Source organism: Antechinus flavipes, chromosome 4 (genome assembly GCF_016432865.1).
Source record: "Antechinus flavipes isolate AdamAnt ecotype Samford, QLD, Australia chromosome 4, AdamAnt_v2, whole genome shotgun sequence".
NCBI lineage: Eukaryota > Metazoa > Chordata > Mammalia > Dasyuromorphia > Dasyuridae > Antechinus > Antechinus flavipes.
The window spans coordinates 133,800,881-133,823,793 of NC_067401.1; the positions used below are offsets into that span (position 1 = coordinate 133,800,881).

Below are 22,913 nucleotides of genomic sequence, written 5' to 3' on the forward strand. Positions count from 1 at the left end.
AACCATGGCTGTTTTTTCTATTTTATTGTAAAAAATGATTTTTTCAATTTTTTAAAACATACAGGCAGAAATGTTTAATACTCCCCATTAACACTGTTAAATCTAACAAACTGAAGCAGAAATTCAAAAAAATTAACAGCCACAATAGTTTATTTACAATTGAATTTTTATAAGATATTTACAAGACAACCAATTTTACACATCAGAAATGGTATCAAAAGTATGAATTACAACACAGACAACAATGTGTGAAATGGGTGTAAAACAAAAAAAGCATAAGTGGACAGACAAGTTGCTTTTCTTTTTAATTTATTAACACTAGCTTAAACTTGGTTAAAGCAAGATATTAAGAACAAAGAACTATGTTATAGGAAAGAATTGCAGGGCCTTCAGTTGAAGATTGAATTTCACAGTGTTGTATCCCATATAGGGAGAAATAAGACTAATTTTTCCCCACACTCTAATAAACACCCACTGTCAATTTAACTTTTGGTACTTTGCTAGCCTACTCTGACCCTTTTTCTCAGAAAACCTGGATGTGTGAGCATGAAAACAACTGCAGAAGCCTGCCTGCCAGTGGGGCAAGATACAACAAGACCTCCGCAGGGCAGGGAGAACCATGGGCGCAGGAGCAACTTCTGCCTGGTCAGATAGCACCTCAGAGATTCCTCAGATACTAGCTAGAATTCAGAATCCTGACAAATGCCTTGGGTAGGACACAAGCTGAAGGTCAAACTCGCTTCAGCCAGCAGCTGAAGCAGGCCCCATAGGAAGAGTCTCAGCAAAATAACAAACGACAGAAGCCAGGGAGAAACAGTGAAGAAGAAAGCAGAGGCATTGGCTAGTCTTCCTTTTCCAATGTCAGGAAATGATGATGCATTAGTACCCCAGGTGACATAAGGAACACCAAACAGCCTGGGATACAGAGACTGAGGAAAGCAAAGAAAAAGTACATAAAAAACAATCTGGTCTGGTTTTTCTGGACATCTCCTCCTGAATTTTTAAGGTATTAGCTGAAGGCAGCTAGGAGAAGGAGTCCTATTTTCCTTCTATCACCTTGCTGCATTAACCTGCCTATTAGGGTCAGTTGTAGATCATTTTCCTTGGCAGGAGGAGTTAATGAAAAACCATAGCTCACTCTAACCCCATAAAAAAAAAAGTTCTAAGATCTTCCATGAATACTGTATGTGTTGCTGGGAGAATCCTTTTGAAGATTCAAACCCAAGGAATGCACACCAACACCTCATAAGATAAAACAGTGTAAGAAGTAAACTTTTCTCCTTTTCCTTCTGACACTGGTGTCCTATTCTATTTCCACTAAGGGGCTAGCCACACCCTCTATTTTGACTTCTCCCCTAAAAGTGCTTATGGTTTTAGGTACAGCAAATTTCCTTTAAGGATCCAAGTCCTTTTCCCTTCACTGCATAGAGACTAGAAACTCAATTCTCACAAGAGTCCTGAAGGCTAAAACAAAATGCAATTCCTATAGCTGAAGCCTTGGCTCTATCTCCCCTCCAGCTAATACAGGTCTCTTACACAGTTGTCTGGGAGTGCTACCCTGAAACACTTAAAACAAAATGGAAAAAAAGGAACCAATATTGTGCGTGTAGAATTCTATTTTCACAAAGAATATTCTATCAAGTACATCAATATGCAGACATATTTGTCAGCCAAATGAAGTACATAGAAGCATTTCCTCTTCCCCCCCACCCCCCAGATCTTTACCCGCCACCAAACTAAAAGGACAAGAGTCTCAATAAGAAATACTTCAGAAGTGATTTGACACACGGACATCTCAAATGCCATGTTATTCAGGCTACCGGGTTTTATTGGGTTACACCATGAGGGTAGGGTGGGCTAGTAAATTAAATTAAGAGCCCGTTCTCTTTACCACTCACAAGATACAAAGGCTTTTGAGGAGGACTGAGAGAAGGGAAGGAAGAGGGAAATGGAATGGGACTCAATTTACTAACCAAGAAAATAACCATAACTAAACTTCCCCTCGCCCATTCCTATGAGGATAAATCACAGAATGATTTAAAAGGATCCTTGTCTAATAAGCCCACTGGCTCCTCAGACCCTCTTTCCACTCCATGAGGAGGGCCTATCATCATCTTATTATTCTCCACTCTTCATTTGGCCATTAAGCTAACGTTGAGCCATTTTATGGTGGATCAACACCACCGTAACCAATGCCACAGAATACTAATATACATCTTTTTTAGGCAAAGTTTGGCTCACCAAGAATCTCTACCTAGTGACCACTAAAAATCAAATACAGGACCCTTTGAAGCTTCCAGCCAGAGAGGGCCTTGCAGATTTAACTCAAGAACTCATTCCCCAAAATAAAATGGGCAAGAACAAACAAAATCCCATCCCCCAAATTAGCTCAACAAAGGAGTTTTTGTGAAAACAGAATGACAAAAACAAAAACACCTTAACTTAAAAGGAAGCATGTAAGGGCATTATCAGTGAGTGATAATAGATAGGAGAACACAGGTTTGGGTAACTGGGTCACATATACAGGTCTCAGCCATTCTCTGGGAATGGCAGGCTACAACCATCTGAAGATAAAGGTCTCGTGCCAGCATAGTTATTTTCTACACGTCCTGTGAGGTGTCTGCTTTTTCTGGATCTCCAGCCTGCAGCGGCTGCGCTCATCCAACCAGGGCAGCTCAAAATTCCTAGCAAAAATAGCAAAAATTAACTGGCAGCAATGGACGAGGAAGAGATTCAGGACAGAACTAGAGTCACACCAAACCCCAATTTCTGCTTGCCAGGTTTGAGACATGTCCTCTCCCTCAAAGTCTGTCCTGGTAGCAAAGTAGATGGAGTGTGTATTTCTAACTCAATCTCCCTAATTCTTACCTCAAGGGATTTTACATTCCAAAAGTCAATTTCTAAAAGAAGAACCATGGCTCTTTGTGCCACCTTATATCTCACCCATCAGGTGGGCAATGATAGGACATACTGTACTATATTAGGATAATTATTATACCATGAAATGAATGTGATGAATTCAGAGAAACATGGGGAAATTATATGAACTGGGACAGAACAAAAAAGGTAGAACCATGAATCCACATAAATAATTACTATATTAATGTAAAAGAAAACAATGCAAAAAAGAGCCAAACAGTGACCAAAATTAACCATCATGGTCCTGGACAACAGTAGAATATACTTCCTTCCTCTTTGTAAGGAGGTGGAGGACCAAAAGAGTGAAATGAATGACATGTATAGTGCCAGATTATTATGCTGCTAAATTTTGCTTAATTATTTTGTTTTGTTATAAAGAAGAGGTGGGGGATGCAGGGAGTGATGGGAGTCAGAAGGATGGATTGTTTATAAGAAAATAACTGATATATAACACAAAAGGCACCAATGAAACTTTTAAAAAAGGAAAGAAAACAAAGTCTACTTACTGTGGGGTCAATTTTGGTAATGGTCGTCCAAATGCTACAACAGGCAAGAAGGGGGTAATCAGCAAACTTTCAACTATGGGGTAGAAAATGGAACCTTTTTAGTAAGCATTGTCAAAAAGACACTGTAAGCTATCTTTATATGTTTCACAGACCCAAGCATGCTGTACCCTAGATTCGGTAACACTATTCTTAACAAAATCCTACCATTGGGTACATGGAACTTACCATCATCTGGCTCAGGGAAAAATGAGGTAACCTCAGGCTCAGATTCCTGAATTCCTTTCTTTTTATACATTCTGAGCTGCAGTCGCTGTAAAATTCTTTGTTCCCTGATCCTCTGAATATCCCATCTGGAAAAAAAACAAACCAGCTACTGAAAAACAGAGCTGGGCCAGGGCATCTGTATACTTACGCAGAGTCTGAAAATTCCATACCTATGCATGAAAATTGTGGGGTCCTCTCCACACAGGGAGTGAATCATGGCATGGTCAGAGTTGGAGTGGTCAGTAAGACTTTAAACATTGTCTCCTGTACTATTAGGAAACTTCAGTTTCCTCACTTGTAAAATGAGAATTCTTCTAGAACTAATAGGGTTCTTGTGAGGCTCAAGGAAAGAATATATGTATGATGCTTTGCAAATTTTAACACGCTAACTGTCAAATATTGTATTATGCTACTTTTCGGCAAAGGTTATTGGGAGACTTCACTGTAACACATAATCAAGAGACAACACCAAAAAATACCAGGTACCATGAAGACCAGAATTTTCTGGCATTAATTTAACATATATTAGATTACCTGTCATCTAGGGAAGGGATGGAGGGAAAGGAAAGAGAAAAAAAATTTGGAACACAAGGTTTTGCAAGGGTGAATGTTGAAGACAAAAGAAAATAAAAAGCTTTAATTAAAAAAAATTTATATTCCAAAGTGTTCTTCACTATGCCCACTTATCACAGCCATTTCTTTTCTCACTATTTCCTTTTCCTGAAGAGCCAACCCTAGGATGACCTAACTCAGACTTCCAGCATCTAGGAAAGCTGCTTGAGACAAGATCGCTTCATTGTGTGCATGATGGCCTCCAGTCCCCAAGGAAGAGCAGGCCCCAGGATGGCCATTTCAGGTCCTACCTTTTCCTTCTCTTCTCATCCAGCTCCAATTTCGCATGCCGCTTGGAAAACACACTGTCATCCAGGTTCTATGTAGATAACAGGAGGAGTATTAGCAGATAATAGCAGGAAAAAATGCCCTTTGCCCTCTCTCATCAGAGATTGAACTTCTTGATGACAAAGAGTTCATCCCCTGCAAACCAATCTCTCCCACACACAGGGATTTCCCACCAGGAAAGAGGTTCCTATCAAACTGGAATTGCCCATGCTAAGCCCATCATCTGGAAAGTCACGTGCAACACTACTTGGATTGGAGCAGTAGTAAGATGGGGAGGGACTGGATGGCCTAACAGAAGAGGTCACTGTAATCTCCTTTGTCCTGATTTGGATTGTACCTCAGCAGCAGCTGTTGCTTTGGGCAAGCTAACATGTGTGACCTCAGGGGTCAGTTACTTTCCTCCTTTGAGCTCAGTTTCCTCTTCTGTATAATAATGGGAATGAATGCTGGAGAACTAATGATAAAATATGCCTCCCTCCTTTCAGTAGTGAGTTGGGAGAACCCACTGGGGCAGATTGTTACAGTGTAGTGGAGGGGTTCAAAAGCTAGCTCTGGAGCCAGAAAAAAGCTGCTTTCCAGTTCTTATTCTATCACAACCTGATCATGTAGACCCTGAGCAAGTCAAGCAGCTAAGATACTTGTACTATCAGAGAGTTTCCTTCTGAGTCCAGACTCTATCCTTATTTTGAAGAAAATTAAACAGTTGGACTAGATGATCTCTTAAATTTCTTCTAGGCCTAATATTCTAACCCACAGGAAAATGACATGGACTATAGAAATATTCAACTAAAACCCACATTTCCTCTTGAATGTCTCTCCTACACCAGTTTCTTCTTGACACCTACCTCCAAGAGCTCTGAAGGATTTGGATCTCTCAGAGGCTCTACAGTGTGGTCCCTCCAAGAAGGAACTGAAAAAAAAAAAGGGGGGGGGGGGAGAGGAAGAAGAAAGATCCTTAAATTCAAAGTCACATAAGACATCTTTTATTTGCTAAGAAAAGTTGTCTCCCCAGACAAAAAAAGTTATTAGGTGATAAGGATTCTTTGTATGGACTCTCCTGGAGGTATAATTAGTGTGCTTGCTATGGCATATAAAACTCTCATGTACCAGTGCAGTCTGACCAACTAAAAGTCCAAACAAAAAACTAAGCCCATAACTGTCCACTCATAAAATGGAATTGTGGTTCCTCAAAAAGAACTGATATTTTGTTGTAATTTTGAGAACTTTATCTACTAAAATACCTTAATTTTCCCCAAATATGAAAGGATAAAGAATGTAGCTTCCAGCCTCCCAGCACCCATCTAAGGCCCCAGCCAGCAAAATTCCTATTCTACTCACCAGCCAAGACTGAAGTTTCTCCTGCAACACTTGATGGCATCAGACATCCTAAATAATGCGGGAAAGAAGAAAGATCTCAGTGTAAAAGGGAAAAAAAACCTACACTCGATATGGAGGAAAGAAATCAACAGTAAAGAAATTTGCAGTTCTTTTTTGGGAAGGTAGGTGGGGAGAAATTCTCTCTTTCTTAAGAAGGGGGGAGGAAGTAAGAAAAAGAGGCAAAATAAGCCCACCACCATTTACACTGAGATTTCTTCTCTCTCTTCATTATTTAGGGTGGCTTCTTTGCAACTGTTGATGGCCAAGGATTTTAAAACCCTAAACTCAGAACATGGCAGGTGAGTAAGAGTTTTTTCAATTCTCACCCTCCTCCCCCCAATTTTCAAATACAAGATTAGTGTTTTTAAGACTTGCAGATGTGTTCTTTCTTCTTTAACAATGCCCTCTTCCTCTTCACATAGACTATCCTTTGGCTGATCTAGCCCAGAAACCCTGGTTCCCTTGGAAGAAAACATTTCACATGAAAAAGGACTATCAAGAATGATTCATATTATGTATTCACAGCTTTCTCTCTTCAATGGATTCAGGTGTTCCCAAATCAGACCTTTCAGTCCCTGCTTTCCCCCATCATCTCAAGGAAATGGTTTAGAATTGAAGTTTGGTTTTCAAAATCAGGCAGGCCAAAGAACAGTTCTTCCAGCTCAGCCATTTTCCTGAATGGATAGGAAGCTGCTTCCCAATTGTTCTTTACATCATTATATGGTGTTGCTATGATAAGGTAAAGCAAAAAAAAGGATGAACCTGTTCATTTGACTGAACCAAAAAGAAATCTAGATCTAATTCAGGATTCTGGCCTACCCTTTCTCCCACCTACTTAAATTCAGAGGCCCAGTGAAATCAAGAGCAACCTCTCTCCACCATTCCAATTTCAGCACTAGGACAGATGGACAAAGTCTGGAGACTGCACTTTCCTTTCTGGAATGGATTCCCATCCCCATGCCTGCTAGGAACAAAGCCTAATAGCATACCCTCAAGGCTGCAACTCTATTCCAGAAGGTTTCCCAGCACCCTGGAGCACCCACAGTGACTAACAAGCTCAAATTCTATGACTAAAGGAGCATTCAAGTTACAGATTGGCATGGGTGGTATGAAAGCATCTGTGTAGGGAAGCCATGGAGGGAGGAGAGGGAAGCAGAGAAAAGAAGGGAGATGATAAAGATACTGTTCCTCTCCCACTTCCAATAGCTCAGATACCCCTAAGAGAGTCCTTATTTCATTTTATTTAAATATATCAATAACCAATAGACTACCTGAAATTAAAGTGAGTTCTTCACATTTTAGACCCTTTGTGAAACATAATAAGAAAAAAATTGAACTACTAGTCTTTAGGGGATACCTCTTGCCTCTTCAGGCCAAAACTAAGATACAATTGAGTGTTTGTATAGTTGAAGAGGGAAGACCCAAAGTGAACCTCCCTGGTCCAAACTGTCTCCCCATTCCTAACATACTCTTTAGTCCCTGAGAGCACCCAGAGCCTAGCCTCTGAGGCTTTACATAATTATCAATTGCATGAACAGTTATGCATGACAAAGTGTAAATTCTATGCATTTCAGAGCACAGAAAATCCCCCATTCCTCAGAGGGCAGGCAAGTTTCTGGAGACTACACCCCCAAGTCTGGTGCTCATGTGAGAAGCAACTTACTGTCAAATACATCTCCCAGGTTGTAAGCAGGCAAATACATTGAGTACATTTTTTCAATAATTCCATCTATTTGCAATGCCTGCACAGTGTCTGTCTCTGGCTGTTAACTTACACATTCTTGACAGAACGCTGCTTTATTGATTGTACCTTTTAAAAATGCCAATGGCATTTTCACATGTTAGCTTGACCGCCACCACTAGGGTATAAGAGCAAGTGTTCGCTATGCCTTACTTGCTACAGTCTCCTCCTTCTTTGGAGAGGGTTCCCGTAATGGTAACGGTGATGGGGGAGGCTGGTGCCAACGACACAAGTACATTTCTGTGGTGGAAAGGTACGGCAATTCTTCTAGCTCGCTTGTGAAGGCTTTCTCCTTGGGGTGAGTGCTAGGTGCCTTCTGGGGGACAGAGAGTTTAGGGGGGGTGTCCACTGAAGATCGGGATTTTTCTGGAGTCTCTTGGCTCCTCAGTTCACGTCTACACACAGTTTCAGGTAAGGAGCCACACGGTTCCTCTTTAACAGGAGAGTGCTTAGGAGTTTTTGTTTTGACTTTTGAAAATTCAGCAGCCAGCTTTTTAACTGGAGTCTTTCTCTCAGCACTTCCGAATGAGGATTTCCTATTGAAAAGAGAAAGACATAAATCCAATGTAATGATTTCTGAATGAAATTTCATGAAAGAGGGCAAGAACTTTAGCCCCCTCTGTCCCCAAATGCCAATGTTCAGGAATCTTACCTTTGCAACACGCACTGGCATAAATTCTTAAAGCAAAAATTACAAGCAGCCTTTAGGTCTTCCCTTAGGTTAATTCAAATCATAGATCACAGCACCATAGATTAAAAACAAGACAGTGGCTTCTAGTGCAACTCCTGAAATCTAGATAGAAACCTGAGGTCTAGAAAGGTTAAGTTATTTACCTAAAGTAACACTGCTAATTAACTGTTTCTGAGGCAGATAAAGAACCCAATTAAAGAACTGGTTCCTTCAAATCTAGCACTCCATCTTCTAAATCTTATAAAGCTTAACAACTTCTAATAGCTTTGTCCTGCTCATTAGCCTGACAGTCAGGACTCTCTATTATCCAACTCACTGTATAAAGTCACCAATGCTCTCTTCCACTCTTTCTTCCACCTCCTTACTCTCCTGCTCCTATATCTTGCCTATGGAAGCTAGGTGGCGCAATGGTTAGAGCACCAGCAAGTCAGGAGGACCTGAGTTCAAAACTGACCTCAGATACTTAACACTTCCTAGCTGTGTGATCCTGGACAAGTCACTTAACTCCAATTGCCTCCTCAGTAAAAAACCAAAAGAACAAAAAAAACAAAAAAACAAAAAAAAAAAACCACCAACCACAAAAATACCTTCCCTATGCTTTCAGCCCTCATCCTTTTCATCTATCTATCTAAATCCCAACACTTTCTTCAAAGCTCCTTCTAACCCTAACAAGTAGCAGAGCCACATCTCCAGAGCATTCAGGCTCAGGGAGCCTCTGGTCCGGTCCTCTAATTTCACATGAGAAAATGAGTTCTCCCATCTCTGCATCCCTAGAGCACTTAGGGTCTTTCCTATGCTTTCCAGCAATGGAGATTAGGGAATTAGCCTCTCTAGTGCTCTTTAGGTGCTAAGCATTTTATAAGTATTATCCCATTTGATTTTCACAACAGTCCTGAGAGGTAGGTACATTTCTTATCCCCATTTTACAGAAAAGGAAACTGCGGAAGACAGATTAAAGTGACTTGATCAGAGTCACACAGAGATCTCGGGGCTCTCTGTCTGCCTCATCTGTAGTTCTGTAATGCCATCTTCACGGGACTGGTTTGTCTCTGTGGCTCCTGTGAACCAGCCCATGTGTCCAGCAGAGCTCAGGTGCACAAAAGGCAACTAAAACCCTGGCGGACTTGACTGTAGGGATTGTCTGGAGAAGGCCTCTTTGCCTCTGCCCCACCATGTCCCAGCCTGGGAGCCTTCTCCCCACAGACACAGGCCACCTGGGAGGCAGAAGTTCTTGCCCCAGGCCTCAAGTGCTAGGAGGGACAGCTATGTTACCTTTTGTGTCCCTTCCCACTCCGTCCACATGAGAAAGGTTTCGATGGCAGCGCCTGGGACGTCTCTGAAAGTTCAGTCTGGCACTCCAGCTCAATCTTCTCAGATAATTCAGGCTCCTCCCGGTCTTCAGTCTCATAGCCTTGAAGCAGCCTGTGCCTCTCTTTCTCGTTATCCTTCTTCACTAGCTGCATCCGTCTTTCCATACGTTCAATCCGAGCAAGGAGCTACAATGGAAAAAGTTACAAAATAGGTTTAACATAAAGAATAAACACAGTTCCTCGGTCTTATTTGGGAGACAGGAACATGCTATTTCCCCCTTCCCTTTTCAGATTCAACTAATTTTCCATTAGCAGACAAACATCAATTTAGAGAATGCTCAACATACAAGATATGGGAGACAAGATAATACATCATTAACTGTAGGGGTTAAACAGGATACAGTCAATACAGGATACATCTTGTTCTGGTAGATAATGCTTCCCAAAGGCAGGAGAACCTTCCTCTTCTTTCACTGTTCTGATCTTGTGTTGCCAATAAAGCAGCCCCAAATCAGCAATGGAGTTTTCAGAACTCACCTTTGATAGGTCCCAAATTTCCCTAGACCCCACCTTCTATATTTCCATTCTTCTTCTAAGATATACCTTCCCAAACTTTCATATATAAGGATTTAGATTCAAATTTGTGCACGAAATAAGAGCTTACAATAGAAGGTGCTACTCTGAGGATTTTACTGCTAATTGAAAAACTCTCTGGAAAACAATAAGTCCTCCATTTGAAGCATTTGGAAAAGAAATCAATTCCTTAAAATCCAGGCGATCATGAGAGAAATGCTCAATGTAATCTTTGTATCTGAGGTCAACTGCCATAAATGACTTATATGCCATCCTAAGAATACTGATAATTCTCTCCCCATCCTAAAATAAAAAAATAAAGGAAAGGGGGTGCTAAAAATCATCAAATAAAAAGGATGGAGGCCTTTACTACCATTCAATACTTCAAATTAAAATATTTGGAGAAAAGGTGCCAACAATTCAATCCATAATCTGAAACAAGAATTTCCTTTTAGTTACACAGTAATCAGTGCTACCTCCATTATACCCATTCAGCTGCAAAGATTCCAGTTCAGAGGCCAACAAAAATGGAATAAGAGAAAGAAGCTTAAGCAACGCTAAGACTGCAATACACAACAGAAGCAGTGAACGCCAAGTTAAGACTGACACTCTTTTATCCTCAACTCACCCCACTCTTTCTGCCTAGGAGAGCAGTTCGTAGGGACCATTACCTCAGGAACTGAGCAGAGACCTCGACAATCAGCAGAAAGGGCCCCCCAGTGTCAGCCATAACTCTCAATTCATCTCCTGGTATCTGTTTTGAGTCACAGCCTTAACGTTACTTAACCACGGATTGTGGGTGACATTTCCTTGATTTCTTCTCTTCCCCCCTCCTCCCGTTCAGCCCCCCTCCCCTCCAAGTCCCTCACGTAAGGATAGGATGTGTTGTAATTACAGTACCATCACACCCTTTGACTGCAGTACAGTAGCAGAGCAGGGCCACCTCCATGTTGGGTAACTTCCACAAATCAACACCATGAAATGTTTTGAGGAGACCTGTCCCAGCTCCCATCCCACCTTGCAGACTGCACCCTCGAATAAAAGGATTGACTGCCGCCTGATCCGAGTCATTTGGAAAGCAAACAAAACGGCAATGCCACTCTGCTCCCCTGCTCATCCCCTGGCGCACACAAAGCCAAAAAAAAAAAAAAAAAGTCCACTGCAGCCTTAACACGACAAGTGTAGAAATAGGGAACAGGTTTATTTTTAGGCAGCTGCAAAGCTGCCTCAGGTTATGGGGACCTGGACAACGATAAACCATGGTACCCCACTGCTAAGCGACATTTCAAGGAGATGGAATAGTCTTTAAAATGGATGTATCTTCAATTACCAATTATTAAAATATGGCTGGGTATTCTTTTCCTCCAAGAAAACGACAACATATTAAAGCATTTTTTTTTATTATTATTCTAAAATTCCTAAAATGAGGATTTTGCTTTTTTCTAATACATTCAACGTGTTCTCTCTTGCAACGTTCTATGGAGATCTCATCCAGCCTCAAACAGCCAGTACTCAAGCTCAAAAGGGGGGTTCTTCTGCATGGGTGTGTTTTTTAGCTCAGGTTCCCACTGCAGACCCTTCCCCCATCACAGGCAGTGATGAGTTCGCTATAATTTCCTTTAGGATCTAAGGTGGGGTTTCACTGTCTCCCCAAGACCTCCTGCCACAAAAGAGCCAGTTACCCCTCCTGCCAAAGGATGTTGCTGCAGTGGCTCGAGCAGCAGCTGCTGCCTCCCTCCCCCACAATGCATTAGCAAGCCAGTAGCCCTTTAAGTTAACCCCTTCCACACCAGCCCCACATTAGGCCCCCCACAGCGCTTTTCAATGCGTCCCCCTCCACCGAATATTTAACCTCCTACTTGCCGGGGTCCCTTCTCTCTTCAGCTTTTCCCAAACCCAGCGCTACCATTTTAACCCCTTAATGCGCAAAGCCTTCTCTCCCGCTTCACCATGCCTTCGCCCTTTAACCCCGGTCCCTGTCTCTCTAGAGAAACATGCGCACCAACACCGCAGCCGGAGCCGCAGCCCCCGCCGCCACCCCAAGTTAACTCTAGGTGGACCACGGTCCTTCACCGCCCCCAACCATGCGATGCCCTTTAACCCCGCCACCCACCCCCTCCTCCAGGGGGAGCATGCGCACCGCTCCCCCAGCAGCCGAACCGCGATTAACCCGTCCCGTACCGAATCCCTCTCGGTCTTGAGCTCCTCGATCTCCTTCTCCTTGGCCTGCAGCTGCTGCTGCTGCTGCTCGATGAGGTCCAGCTGCAGCAGGAGGATCTGCTTGAGGCAGGCGGCCTGGCTGCTGGCACCCGAGCCGCCGCCGCCCCCGAGGGGGCTTTTCCTCACGCTCTTCCATCGCCCCTCCGAGGCCGCCAGGGTTCCTGCGGCAGCGGCGGCGGTGACGGTGGCGGCGGCGGGTGGCAGGGGCGGCGGCCCAGCCGGAGGGAGCGGCGGGGGTCCCGCCGAGTCCGAGGCGGTGGCGGCGGGAGGGGTGGCCCCACCCTTGTCCGCGGCCACCGCCACCTGGGAGCCCGTCTGGCCCGGCAGCACCGCTTGGTACTTGGGGCGGGGACTACAGCCCGCCCCGGCCGCGGCTGGCTCCCCCCCGACCCCGGCTTGTTTGGTGGCGGGGGGCGGGCACGGCAGGGGCACGGAGCCGCCCCAACTCTCCTCCTGCTGCCCCGGGGCCGCCCCGGCCGGCAGCACCAAGCTCCGGCCCTTGCCGCCGCCGCTTCCTCCTCCTCCTCCTCCTCCTCCTCCTCCGCCGCCGCCGCCGCCGCCGCCGCCTCCGACCGGGGAAGGAACCGGGCTTCCCCCCTGCGAGGAGGCCACGGGCGGCCCGGACTCTTTGAGCTTACGGTGGCGAGAGAGAAACTGGGCTTCTGGCGGTCCGGGCTCCTCTTCGGGCCCGCCCAGCGCCGCCGCCCGCTCGTAGTCCAGCCGCTGCTGCTGCTCGGGGTTGCCGCCGGCGGGCGCCGCGGCCGCCTTGAACACGGCCGATCTCATGGTCATGGTGGCCCGGGGCGGAGGGCGCGGGCTGGGCTGGGCTGCGCTGGGGGGCGAGGGCAGGTGGGAACGGGAGCTGGAGCGCTGGGCGGCCTGGGCTCGGCTAGCGCGACGCTGGAGTCAGCGGCGCGGCCCCGGGCCTCGGCTAGCGCTGCTCCCCCCGGGCCGGGGCGCCATCCCGCCCCCGTGAGGAGAAGTCGAGGCCGCGGCTGGGGCGCGCCGCCCGCCCATGGGGGCCCCGCCGCCGCTGTTGCTGCCTCTGCCGCTGCCGCCTCCGCCTGCGCCTGGGAGGCGGGAGCCCGCACCCGGCCGCCCCCGGGCTCATCCCCAGAGTCCGCCGCCGCTGCTGCCGCCGCCCGGCCCCGGCCCCCCGCCCTGGAGCTCGCCTCAGCCGCCCCGCGCCTCCATGGCCCCCCCCTCCTCAGGAGGGGGGTGCGGGGTGGGCCCGCCGCTTGGTGGGGTTGGTCGTCGCCGCTGCCTCCCTCCCCCCCGAGGGTCTCCACTGCCTGGGGGTCCCCACCCCCTTCACCACCCCCGGTGCCTTCGCGTTTCCCTTTAAAAAAAACGGAGTCTCCCGGAGCCGGAGCCACCGCTGCCGCCGAGCGCAGGGCGCATGCGCCCGGGAGGGCAGCGGGAGGGAGGGAAAAAGGAGGCGAGAGGAGGGGGCGCTATTGTGAAAGGGGCCGAAGCCGCCATTCAGGGCGCGGAGGGGAGGGAGCTAGGAGCTGCTGCGGGAGGGAGGGAGGGGCGGGAGAGAGCTGAAAGGAGGAGGCCCAGGGTGTTTGGAGGGAGAAGCCTCACAGCCCGGGGAAAGGAGGGAAGCTGCAGGGAGTTGGGGGGGGGGGGAGGGAATTGGGTCTGGGAGGATTAGGCTTTGAAGGGGCCCCTAGGGAAAGGGAAGGCAGGAAAGAAAGGAGTTAGGGAAAAAGGCAGGGGCGGGGGCTGCGGGTTCCTTCCCCGGTCTGAATGTTATTCCGTTCATTAACTGTGACCTGAGCACCCACCCACTTGGTGCAGAGCAATGACTCCCGGCATCGTGCACTCCTGTCCTTGGATGCAGGAGGAGAGAAGGGTGCAGAATGGCACGCGGCCCACCGCTTTTCTCTCTTCCTGGCCACGTTTCTCCTGCTCTTACACGCCTGGGCAGTGGGGAATAATAATTGGCCATTCCTTAGAGCATGCATCTCGGGTCCAAGTCTCCATCTGAGGCGGGCAGTTCCTTTTTTATATTATTCCTTCCACGCCATGATAGAAGGGGGATGGGGTGTCTGATGATGGCTTTTCCCACAGGAAAACCCAGGATCTCCTGGGGGGTGGGGTGGGAGTTGTCATCACAATCTCCTAGTGAGATGCTCCCAACTCCCAACTGCCCTTCCTCAACTGCCACTTCTAACAGCCATCCCCAGCCACTCTTTAGAAAGGCTCTTAAAGGGCTGAAGGTATCTTAGAAACGTCTAAAAAGGGTTTTGGGTTTTGATTTGTGCCATCTTGGACATTTTTTTGTTGGATACGAGAGTCCTATTTCCATAGTCTTCAATTTTAAAGCCTATCCTTTTCAACCACGTTCTTTATCCTTATCTTTTTTTTTTTTTTTTTTTAACGTCCATGGGAACTTTGGCCCCCTTTTTATATTTTTCACAGAATTCCTATCTGGGGGCGGGGGTGGGGGGGGAAGGGGGAAGGGACCGTCAAAGGATTTCAGTGGAATGTTTTTCTCCCTTGTGTCTTGAGCCCCACCTGAGGTGGGAGGGGGGGAGAGTGGAACCTTTGGCACATCTTGAAATCCTCTAATTAAGCCCCTCCCCCATCTTGCAGCCCAAGAACGTGAAAGACTCCAAGGTTTAAGCCTGTGGATCTGAGCAAAGAAGCTCTTTTAGTGGTCTGCACTCCACAGAAGGCTCCTTGCAACTGAGAATGTAACTCTGTTAGCCCAGGACTTTTCCCCAAAGTACCCTTCAGCCAGTCTCGTTTCCATTTAGGGTTCCTTCTTGTAAATCAACAAAAATCCCCCAGCTGGAAATTTTTGGCTCTGAGAATTCTTAAGCTCTGGACCCTGAATAAGCAGGATGAACCAGCAGGGGCATTTTTGGAGTATGTATTCTGTAGACAGAAGCACTGGAGTCAAACCACTCAGCTTTATGCACTGGCTAACACTGGGGACAAGGAGGTTCCCCAAAGATCATTTCAGAGGAAGAAAAATGGGACTTACAGCTAAAAACTCAAAAGAAAAATAATTTTAAAACCCTGTAAAATTAGCTCCCCTGAGATCTCTTTTTAAAGGAAACAATGGGCTTTCTCGTCTTCACCTAGCCTGTTCATTTAAATTATCTCAAGACTATTTTTAAGCTCTAAATCCTATTTTCCCTTTGGCTTTTTGATGGACAAGTTTACTGCTAACATCTTTCTACTCTTTGTATTAATGAAGATAGTGCCTCTGAACCTAGGATGAGGAATCAATAGTGTTCCACCCCATGTCTGGCACTGATCTCTCAGGACTTGGTTTCCCCTTGTGTTCCTGGAGCACGGTTGGGCTTAAGGAGAGAAGACATTTTGGCTGCTCACCAAGACAAGGGATTCATCGATGTGGGTTTCCTAAGGCTCTTGGAAAAATAAAGGCTACGGTGCAGTGGTTGGCATCAGACCAACACCACCTTGTGCCACATGGCACAAAAATCAGATGCTAGTAGAGGTTATTTCCCTCTGCCCCCAGCTCCAACCTGGACCTGGGGGATAAAGATAGGCTGATAGGTTCTAATCTACAGGGTGCTTTCATGTAGAAATCCTGCCCAGCATTTCAAGTTGCTACAAACTATGGATGTATGCGTGTGTTAAGGAGCCTCCCCCCAACCCTTTTCCCCTCTTTCCCTGTAGGGGCCTCTCGACTGTAACCAGGAGGCCCTCCTCCCTGTTGCTTTTTTTTTTTTTTTCCTTCCCCTAAACAGCTCAAGTTTGGATATTTTCTACTGCTGGCAACCCCGCCAAAGCCTTCCCTTGGCTCTGCCCACCCCACGTGGGCCTCCCCTTCCCTTCCCTGTCCCAGCAACCCCTTCGAGTACCCCCCCTCCAACACGTGACTAGGTTGTTTTGTTAACTGGCCTCCCCGGGATTGTTGGCACGGCCAAATGGCTGGGTACAACTGCCCTCTTCAGGGTGAATGTGGGAAAGCACCGGGGTAATGCTCAGAATGAAAAAGCCTCTTTTTTCAGAGGTTTCAGGCCAACATAGCTTTGTAGTTAATCGCTGGAAAAATTGCACAGCCCTGTGCAAGATTTGGAGTCTAGAATGGCGTCAGAAACACCCATTCTGGGAAATCTTTTAGATGGATGGCTGCAAAGGAGTTTTGACTCCCCCCTCCAGATTCCACATGGTGTTAAGAGTACTGGGACATCCTTAGGTACCAGCTAAGGGCCAGTTCCCTAGTTAACTGAGAAGATCGTTGGATTAAAGGATATGCTCTCTCCTGTTACACACAGAAAGGAAAAACTCTGGAAATGATTCTTCCCCTCTGGGGTTAGAAATCAAGACTTTATTGTTTACATCAGTGGTTCCCTCCCTCTCCCAGCTCTAGGAAAGTGGGTGGGAAAAGTCAGGATTATCTTGAGAGGAGGGGAAGGAAAGACATCTGGACAAATAACAGCGTAGCGGCCAGGTTTGTCAACAAGATCAGGAGACCAAGGGGGAAGAAAAGCCAGGCGAGGAGTTTCTTCTGACTCCTAACCTGTGTTTTGCTACAATCCCCCTTTCCCTAATGTGAATGTACAAGGAAGACTTATATAGGCTGAGAAAGGATGAAATTGTAATGTCAAGCTTGGAATTGGAGTGTGGGTGGAGGGGGGCGGGGCTGAGGGAGGCCGGGGAGACCCTTAATGTAGGCAAAGTCTGTAACAGAGCTTTTTAAAGTACCTTACATATAATTTTACATATAGCTGATGCTAATTCCCATGTTTAACAGAAGAAATGAGGCTATAATTAGGTAATTTCAGATATAATTTGATTGGAAGTTTCTGACTCCAAGTTGAGTATTCTTTCCTTGTGGAATTGAGGAGGGAAACAGTTATGAGATTGGGGGAGACCCAAATTAATCAGGTATTGGGCCATTATTCAGGAACAATGGCCATAACTGGATCATGGAGCTAGAAGGGAACGATAGAGGGGCATTGGTAAGTTAGATGTAATGCGGCTATTTGTCCAAGGTCATCCCTGTCATAACTACCCAAAGAACAATAAAACTAGTCCAGGCCCCGCCTGAGAGCTGAGGCCCAGAGGGAAACCCCACCTCGCGACGCTGCGGAGCAGCGTGGGGACTGGGGTTGGGGGAGAGGGGTGCTTGGTGCGGTGGTGGACTGGCTGGCAGGGCACTTGGCCTCCTGGAACGGCGTCTGCCAGCGCTCCCGGTTCCAGGTGCTATTTCCAGAGACCCAAACAACTGAGGGGGAAAGGGAGGGAGGGAATTCGGGCCGCCCCTCTCAGCAGCTGCAATAACACGGTTCTGCCACGCGGGGGCTCCCGAGCTCAAGCACAGGCCCTGAGGAGGAGGGAGTGGGCGGGGCAAAGGCGCCTGGGGATGTCCAGAATGACCCCGAGCCGAGAGGCTGCCGGTCTTCTGCCCTTGGCCTCGGGTCAGCCTGGAACCAGCCAGGCTTCCTCTGCGCTACCCATTTCCTTAGATGGCCAAGGAGGGGGAAATTTGTTTCCCGGCTTCCCTCAGCTCACTGCCTATTTCCTTTGCAACCTTCCTCACGCTGCCCCCTGGTGAAGTCCATGTCTCTTTGTAGACCCCAGGATTCCTAGAGAATTCCCTCATTCTGCCTGCCTGTCCAGCTGCAGACTCTAAGCGAGGCGGAGGGGTGGGGCCAAGGAAAGGGGCAGTCCCCAGAATAGGGGAACCACCCAAGCCAGCATTGGCCTTCCTCCTTGGGAGGCCAGCTCACCACCTCCCCACCCCAGGAATTTTCTTTCTGGGTATCTTCCGAGCTTTAAGGATATGTACCACAGCCCAGAGGCCTCCAGTGTAAACTTAGAATAGGAAGTCGAAGAAAGAGGAAAATGCTTTACATGCCTGAAAGCTGGGGCTGGACCAGTCTTGAGAAGCTCTTTTCCAGCTCTAAGATTCACCACTCTGACTAAAATTCACCAATTTGACAGTAACTGTGATTGAAAAACAATAGAGATCGATGTTGGTTCCATCCCCCGGGACATTTAAAGTTTGGGCAGCAATGATACCCTGGGCTGGGTAGTGTCCTTGAGATTCTGGGATTCTTCCCGGGTCCCTAAAAAGCTCTGCTAGGCTCTGTATTAAGCAGATTAGGTCAAGGCTATCTACTCTACAACCAGCAACAGAATGGGGGCTAGCAAGTGAGAAAAGTCCTCAGAAAGGTTTCCTCTTCATTATTCCTAATGGGATCTACTAGCTCACAGATTCTGGCCTGAACTGGGGGCCAAAACTCTTTGGGAGTTACCTGGCAGAGACCTCAGGATCCTGTCCAAGGAGCTGACTGCCCAGAAATGGTTCACTGTGGGGGAGGGGCATCTCCTATTCTTGGCAGCAGAAGGTCCTAATAAGGCCCCAGGCTGAGGGAACTACTTTGGAAACCGAATGGTGTAGGGATTAGCTCCGAATGCTCCCCTAAATCATTCTTGCAACTCTGCTGGGATTTGCTCAGTCTGTAGTCCTCTCTGCCTAGTTGATCTCCAAACCTCTGCCCTGAAGCTTCAATTCCCCATCTCCCAGCTCAGTAAGAGCAACAATGTAGGTCACAGCTCGACCTAGTGTAGACAAACTTCTTTAATTCAGTCCTTTTCAAATCTGGTGAACAAACACTGAGAAGAGATTATAAGAAACAGCTTAGGGCTAGGCTGAGGCAGTGCAATGATTCAACTCAACAAATATTCAGCAAGCATTTTTTAAGCACCTAAAAATGTGACTAGAATCAGAATCAAAGGAGAGGTTTCTTTGGGAAGTGAGAGACAAGTAACAATTGGGAGAGGTATCAAAAAAAGGAAGCAACTGGCCCATCCCAATTAGGGAAAGGATAAAGACTAGTGTAACTGGTCCTTAGTGAGGTTGCTATTGATGGAGGAAGGAAGTCACTAAATAAAAAGAAGGCAGAGACCCTTAGTTGTGTTTTTCTCCCTTCCCCTTTCTCTTCAGTGGATCTATTGGTCCAAGTGAACCAAGATAATGCAAAGAGTACAAGATTCAAAGTCTAAAAAAACCAGGGCCTGAATCCTATTATTGAGAGTTTACAATATGTTTTAATAGTGTACAAAATGCTTTAGGTTTACATTTATTATATAATTTGATATTCACAATAATCTTGTGATATTTCCATTTCACAATCTCAGAAAGATTAAGTGGCTGGCTTTACCCCACAACTATTAGATATTGGGGATTGAGATTTGAACCCATCTCCCTAACTACTATGTTCAATTTTTTTCCCTTTGTATCACATTAGGAAAATAATTTCCACTCCCTGGACTGCACATTTGTAAAGTGAGTTTTATTGGATAACTTCTTATTTTTGGAAACCTTGCACTGTGCCTCAGTTTTCTCATCTATTAAGTTAGGGGAGTGAACTAAATGAACTCTATAGAGATTTCAAAAATTAAATCAGGATTAAATGAAATCTATTTATTTATTTGAGTTAAGGATCTCAAACATTCCAAGTCCCTTCTTTGAACTCTTAGATTGAGAACTTATGATGCTGTAGAGCTCATTTCAGTGATCAAGTTCCATACTCCTCCCAGTTTCAGTTCTCTAGAGCATTTGTAAACTAGCTCTTAAGTTATTCTGTATTTCTCTGGCTGACATTCCTAGATCTAGAGAAGCTGGAATTAGACAGGGGTGTCCCCACCCTCCTCCAGTGAGACACTTTGCCACTTGGTATCTGTAAAACTCAATTGGCTTTGGAAACTCCCAATCCACCCAGATCTCAATAGCTCTACACTGATTTCCTGAACCATACCCATGAGACTATTAAAGGAGCAGAAAGCCCAGGAAAATATACTCATTGTCAAGGGATTTGGGAGGGGGTGAGTAGGGGTGGTGACAGAAGTGGCTGTGAATTTCTTTTCAGTTTGGGATAGGACAAGGACCAACCACCAACTTCAAATAGCCTTAAAACCACAAACAGCTGCCTCTCTAAATGAAGTTCCGGACAGGAAGAGAAATAGATAAGATGGAGGAAGGATAAACAATTGTAATCCTAGCTTTCTCTCCTTCTGACCCTTCTCCCATGATGATCTCCACTCCTCCATCATCCCATCCTCCTCTCCCTTTATGAGAAACTCAATTGGTCACCCTCAAGAAAGCAGGTACCCCAGAAGTCAGGATCCTCTGTTTTGTCTAATAAAGAAATATATCACAGAGAAATGACAGTTCTTGGGAGAGGGAATGGGTAGTCTGCCACACTCCTCCTTGCCCAAGCCATACCAACACTGATGGCCCTGGCTGGTTGTGGGAGAGGGAGGGTTCTGAGCTTGTCCCTCCCCCAAAGCTACTTCCAGTATCTCTCCTGGGGCTCTTCAGGGGGCTCAGTGAATTGGCCGCACTTGTCGGAGCTCTCCTTTCAGTATCTCTTTTTAAAGGTCTATTGACTCCAGCCTAATGGAAAGCTGCTTCCCCCAAAACATGTTTTGCAGCGGGAACCCAGGACTGGGAATTTCCTGTGGCCAGGCGGAGGGAGCCAGGGCCCTGATTGGGGAGAGGCAGGGAGTGCGGGGAGCTGGTTGCCTTGGCTGAGCCGGGGCCACGTGCCCCACCCCCGCTCCGGCGCACATGTCTCTGCAGCAGCGGCGGCGGCAGCAGGGCTGTTTATGAGAGCTGTTGTGGTAAAAATGGAGCAGCCCGCACATGCCCGAGCCATGTGATCCGAGCCACCCTCGTGAGCAAGCACAAACACACTCACACATGCACACACCGAGGGCTCTGGCGCTCTCCCTCCTCTGCCCACCAGGAGGGGGAGGGGGGGGGCAAAGCCGAGGCAGGCGGGGGTCCCCGGGAGGCTGCTCTTCTGAGGGGGAAAGCCAGGCAGAGGGCCTGGCTGCTTCCCCGGGCCTCAGTTTCCCCATCCTGTCACGAAGCGGTTAGCCTAGATGACCTCCAATCTCCTTCCCAGCTCAGCATCTGGGATTCCTGGGCCCCAGCGAAGCTTGGCCAGGAGCCAGAGAAAGGCCTCCCTAACCCCTGACAGAATCTGTGACCGGGCTGGTTCAGGGGGCTGGCAGCTCACTTTTCAGGGCCTTTGCCCCCCTTATCAACCTTAGTTTCCAAGCTTTTCTTTGGGGGAAAAAGTTCACTCAGTGCTCAGGAATCTGAGAAGAAGATGGGGCAGGTTCAGTTACAGGGTCACAGATTTAGATGGGGAAGGGAGGCCAGACTTCTAGCCCCTTCATGTTTCAGTGAAAAAAAGAGGCTCAGAGGGGCTGTTAGCGACCTACGGTCACACAGCAGAGCCCGACTCTGTCCTGGGGCTCCCTATTTCTTATTTAGCTCTTTTTCACTTACACTGACTGACTCGGGCCCAGCCTTCCACTACATTTGGGGGGGTGGGACTAGAATTGAAATTTATACCAACAAAAAAGGTCTGAGAGAGGGTTCCTGATATCCTATCTCCTTAGGGTTATGTCCCCTAATCAGGTGAGAAGAAACAGTGGGTTCGGGTAGGAAAAGGGAGCTAAAGACCAGGATAGCATGGAAAGGCCTCATCAGGCACCCCCAAGACCCCTTCCCAGCCTTCTACATTCTGGGCCCAGACTTTTTACCCCCTCTTTGATCCCCTGACCCCTTTTGGGGATTACAGTGCCTCTTAGTAGAATGTGGGGCTGTGCCTGAGTCAGGCGGACAGTAGGTTAGCAGGAACAAGCAAGCAAAAGGAGCCCGACCTACATTCCCTCATCACACCAAAACTTCCCAGATCCTGCAATGCAGAGATGGAGGTTTTTTTTTTTTTTTTTTTTTTTTATTTCTACTGGGTCCTTACACACAAGGTTGGCATTTTTTTTCTTCAACAACAGATTTCTCCCATCCCCCCTAGGGTGCAAACTGTGCATCCTAATGAGTGAAAGTGCATCATACTGCGTTGAAAGTCTCATTTACAAATTGTGTTTTGAAAAAATGCTCCCCACCCTCTTCTCTTGGAAAGGGAAGGATGATATCCGCATTTGCAGGCCGTTCTCTCCCACCCCCTCCACTGCTGCTTTTCCAATGTTTCTTAACAGCTGCAGGCCCTGGCTGTCTGGTGACTGCAGGATGAGTTTTTTCTCCTTCCCGGCTAACAGAAGCCATGGAAGCTTGGGAGAATGTGGGGCGGGAGGGGCAAGGAGGGGAAAGGGTGTTGTACACTGTCCTTGCATTTGTCCTCCTTTCCACATTCCTTCCCCTTTCCCTCACAGCCCCAGACTGAAGTTTATGAAAGCCCCGCTGCCTGCCAAACAGACAAATCAATAAGGATGGCTTCCTTCCTCCCTCAAGAGAACTTTTATGAACAGTCGGCTACTCCAGGCAGCTTTGGAGACAGGGTAATGGCGATGGGTGAAGCAAAGGATAAAAGTGGCTCCTCGGGCTGGGGGTGGGAAGGAGGGGGGAGGGGAGAGTGGTTCAGGAGTTTCCCACATTCCCTTACAGA

General features: G+C 47.1%; 1 protein-coding gene across 3 annotated transcripts; it reads right to left on the reverse strand.

Annotated features, from left to right (window-relative positions):
* Positions 1-5: 5 nt before the first annotated feature.
* On the reverse strand, positions 6-13,631 carry MSL1 (MSL complex subunit 1). Of its 3 annotated transcripts, none has more exons than XM_051994571.1 (9): positions 12,463-13,631; positions 9,671-9,894; positions 7,861-8,243; positions 5,928-5,975; positions 5,435-5,499; positions 4,553-4,620; positions 3,651-3,775; positions 3,426-3,498; positions 6-2,684 (listed from the first exon to the last, which is right to left on the reverse strand). In XM_051994571.1, exons 1-9 carry the CDS (start codon positions 13,291-13,293, stop codon positions 2,594-2,596), a joined length of 1,908 nt encoding a protein of 635 aa, XP_051850531.1. In that variant the 5' UTR covers positions 13,294-13,631; the 3' UTR covers positions 6-2,593. The 3 variants fall into 3 exon arrangements, with proteins under 3 accessions (XP_051850531.1, XP_051850534.1, XP_051850532.1); XM_051994574.1 differs by lacking the exon at positions 12,463-13,631 and adding an exon at positions 10,910-10,931; XM_051994572.1 differs by lacking the exon at positions 5,928-5,975 and having other exon boundaries at positions 12,463-13,630.
* Positions 13,632-22,913: the final 9,282 nt, after the last annotated feature.

Coding starts and splice junctions, on each gene's coding strand:
- MSL1 (XM_051994571.1), bottom strand. CDS start 13,293: ATGACCATGAGATCGGCCGTGTTCAAGGCGGCCGCGGCGCCCGCCGGC. Junction 8,244..9,670: donor AGTGGGAAGGGACACAAAAG/GTAACATAGCTG, acceptor TCTTTTCAATAG/GAAATCCTCATTCGGAAGTG. Junction 5,976..7,860: donor GAAGGAGGAGACTGTAGCAA/GTAAGGCATAGC, acceptor CGCATTATTTAG/GATGTCTGATGCCATCAAGT.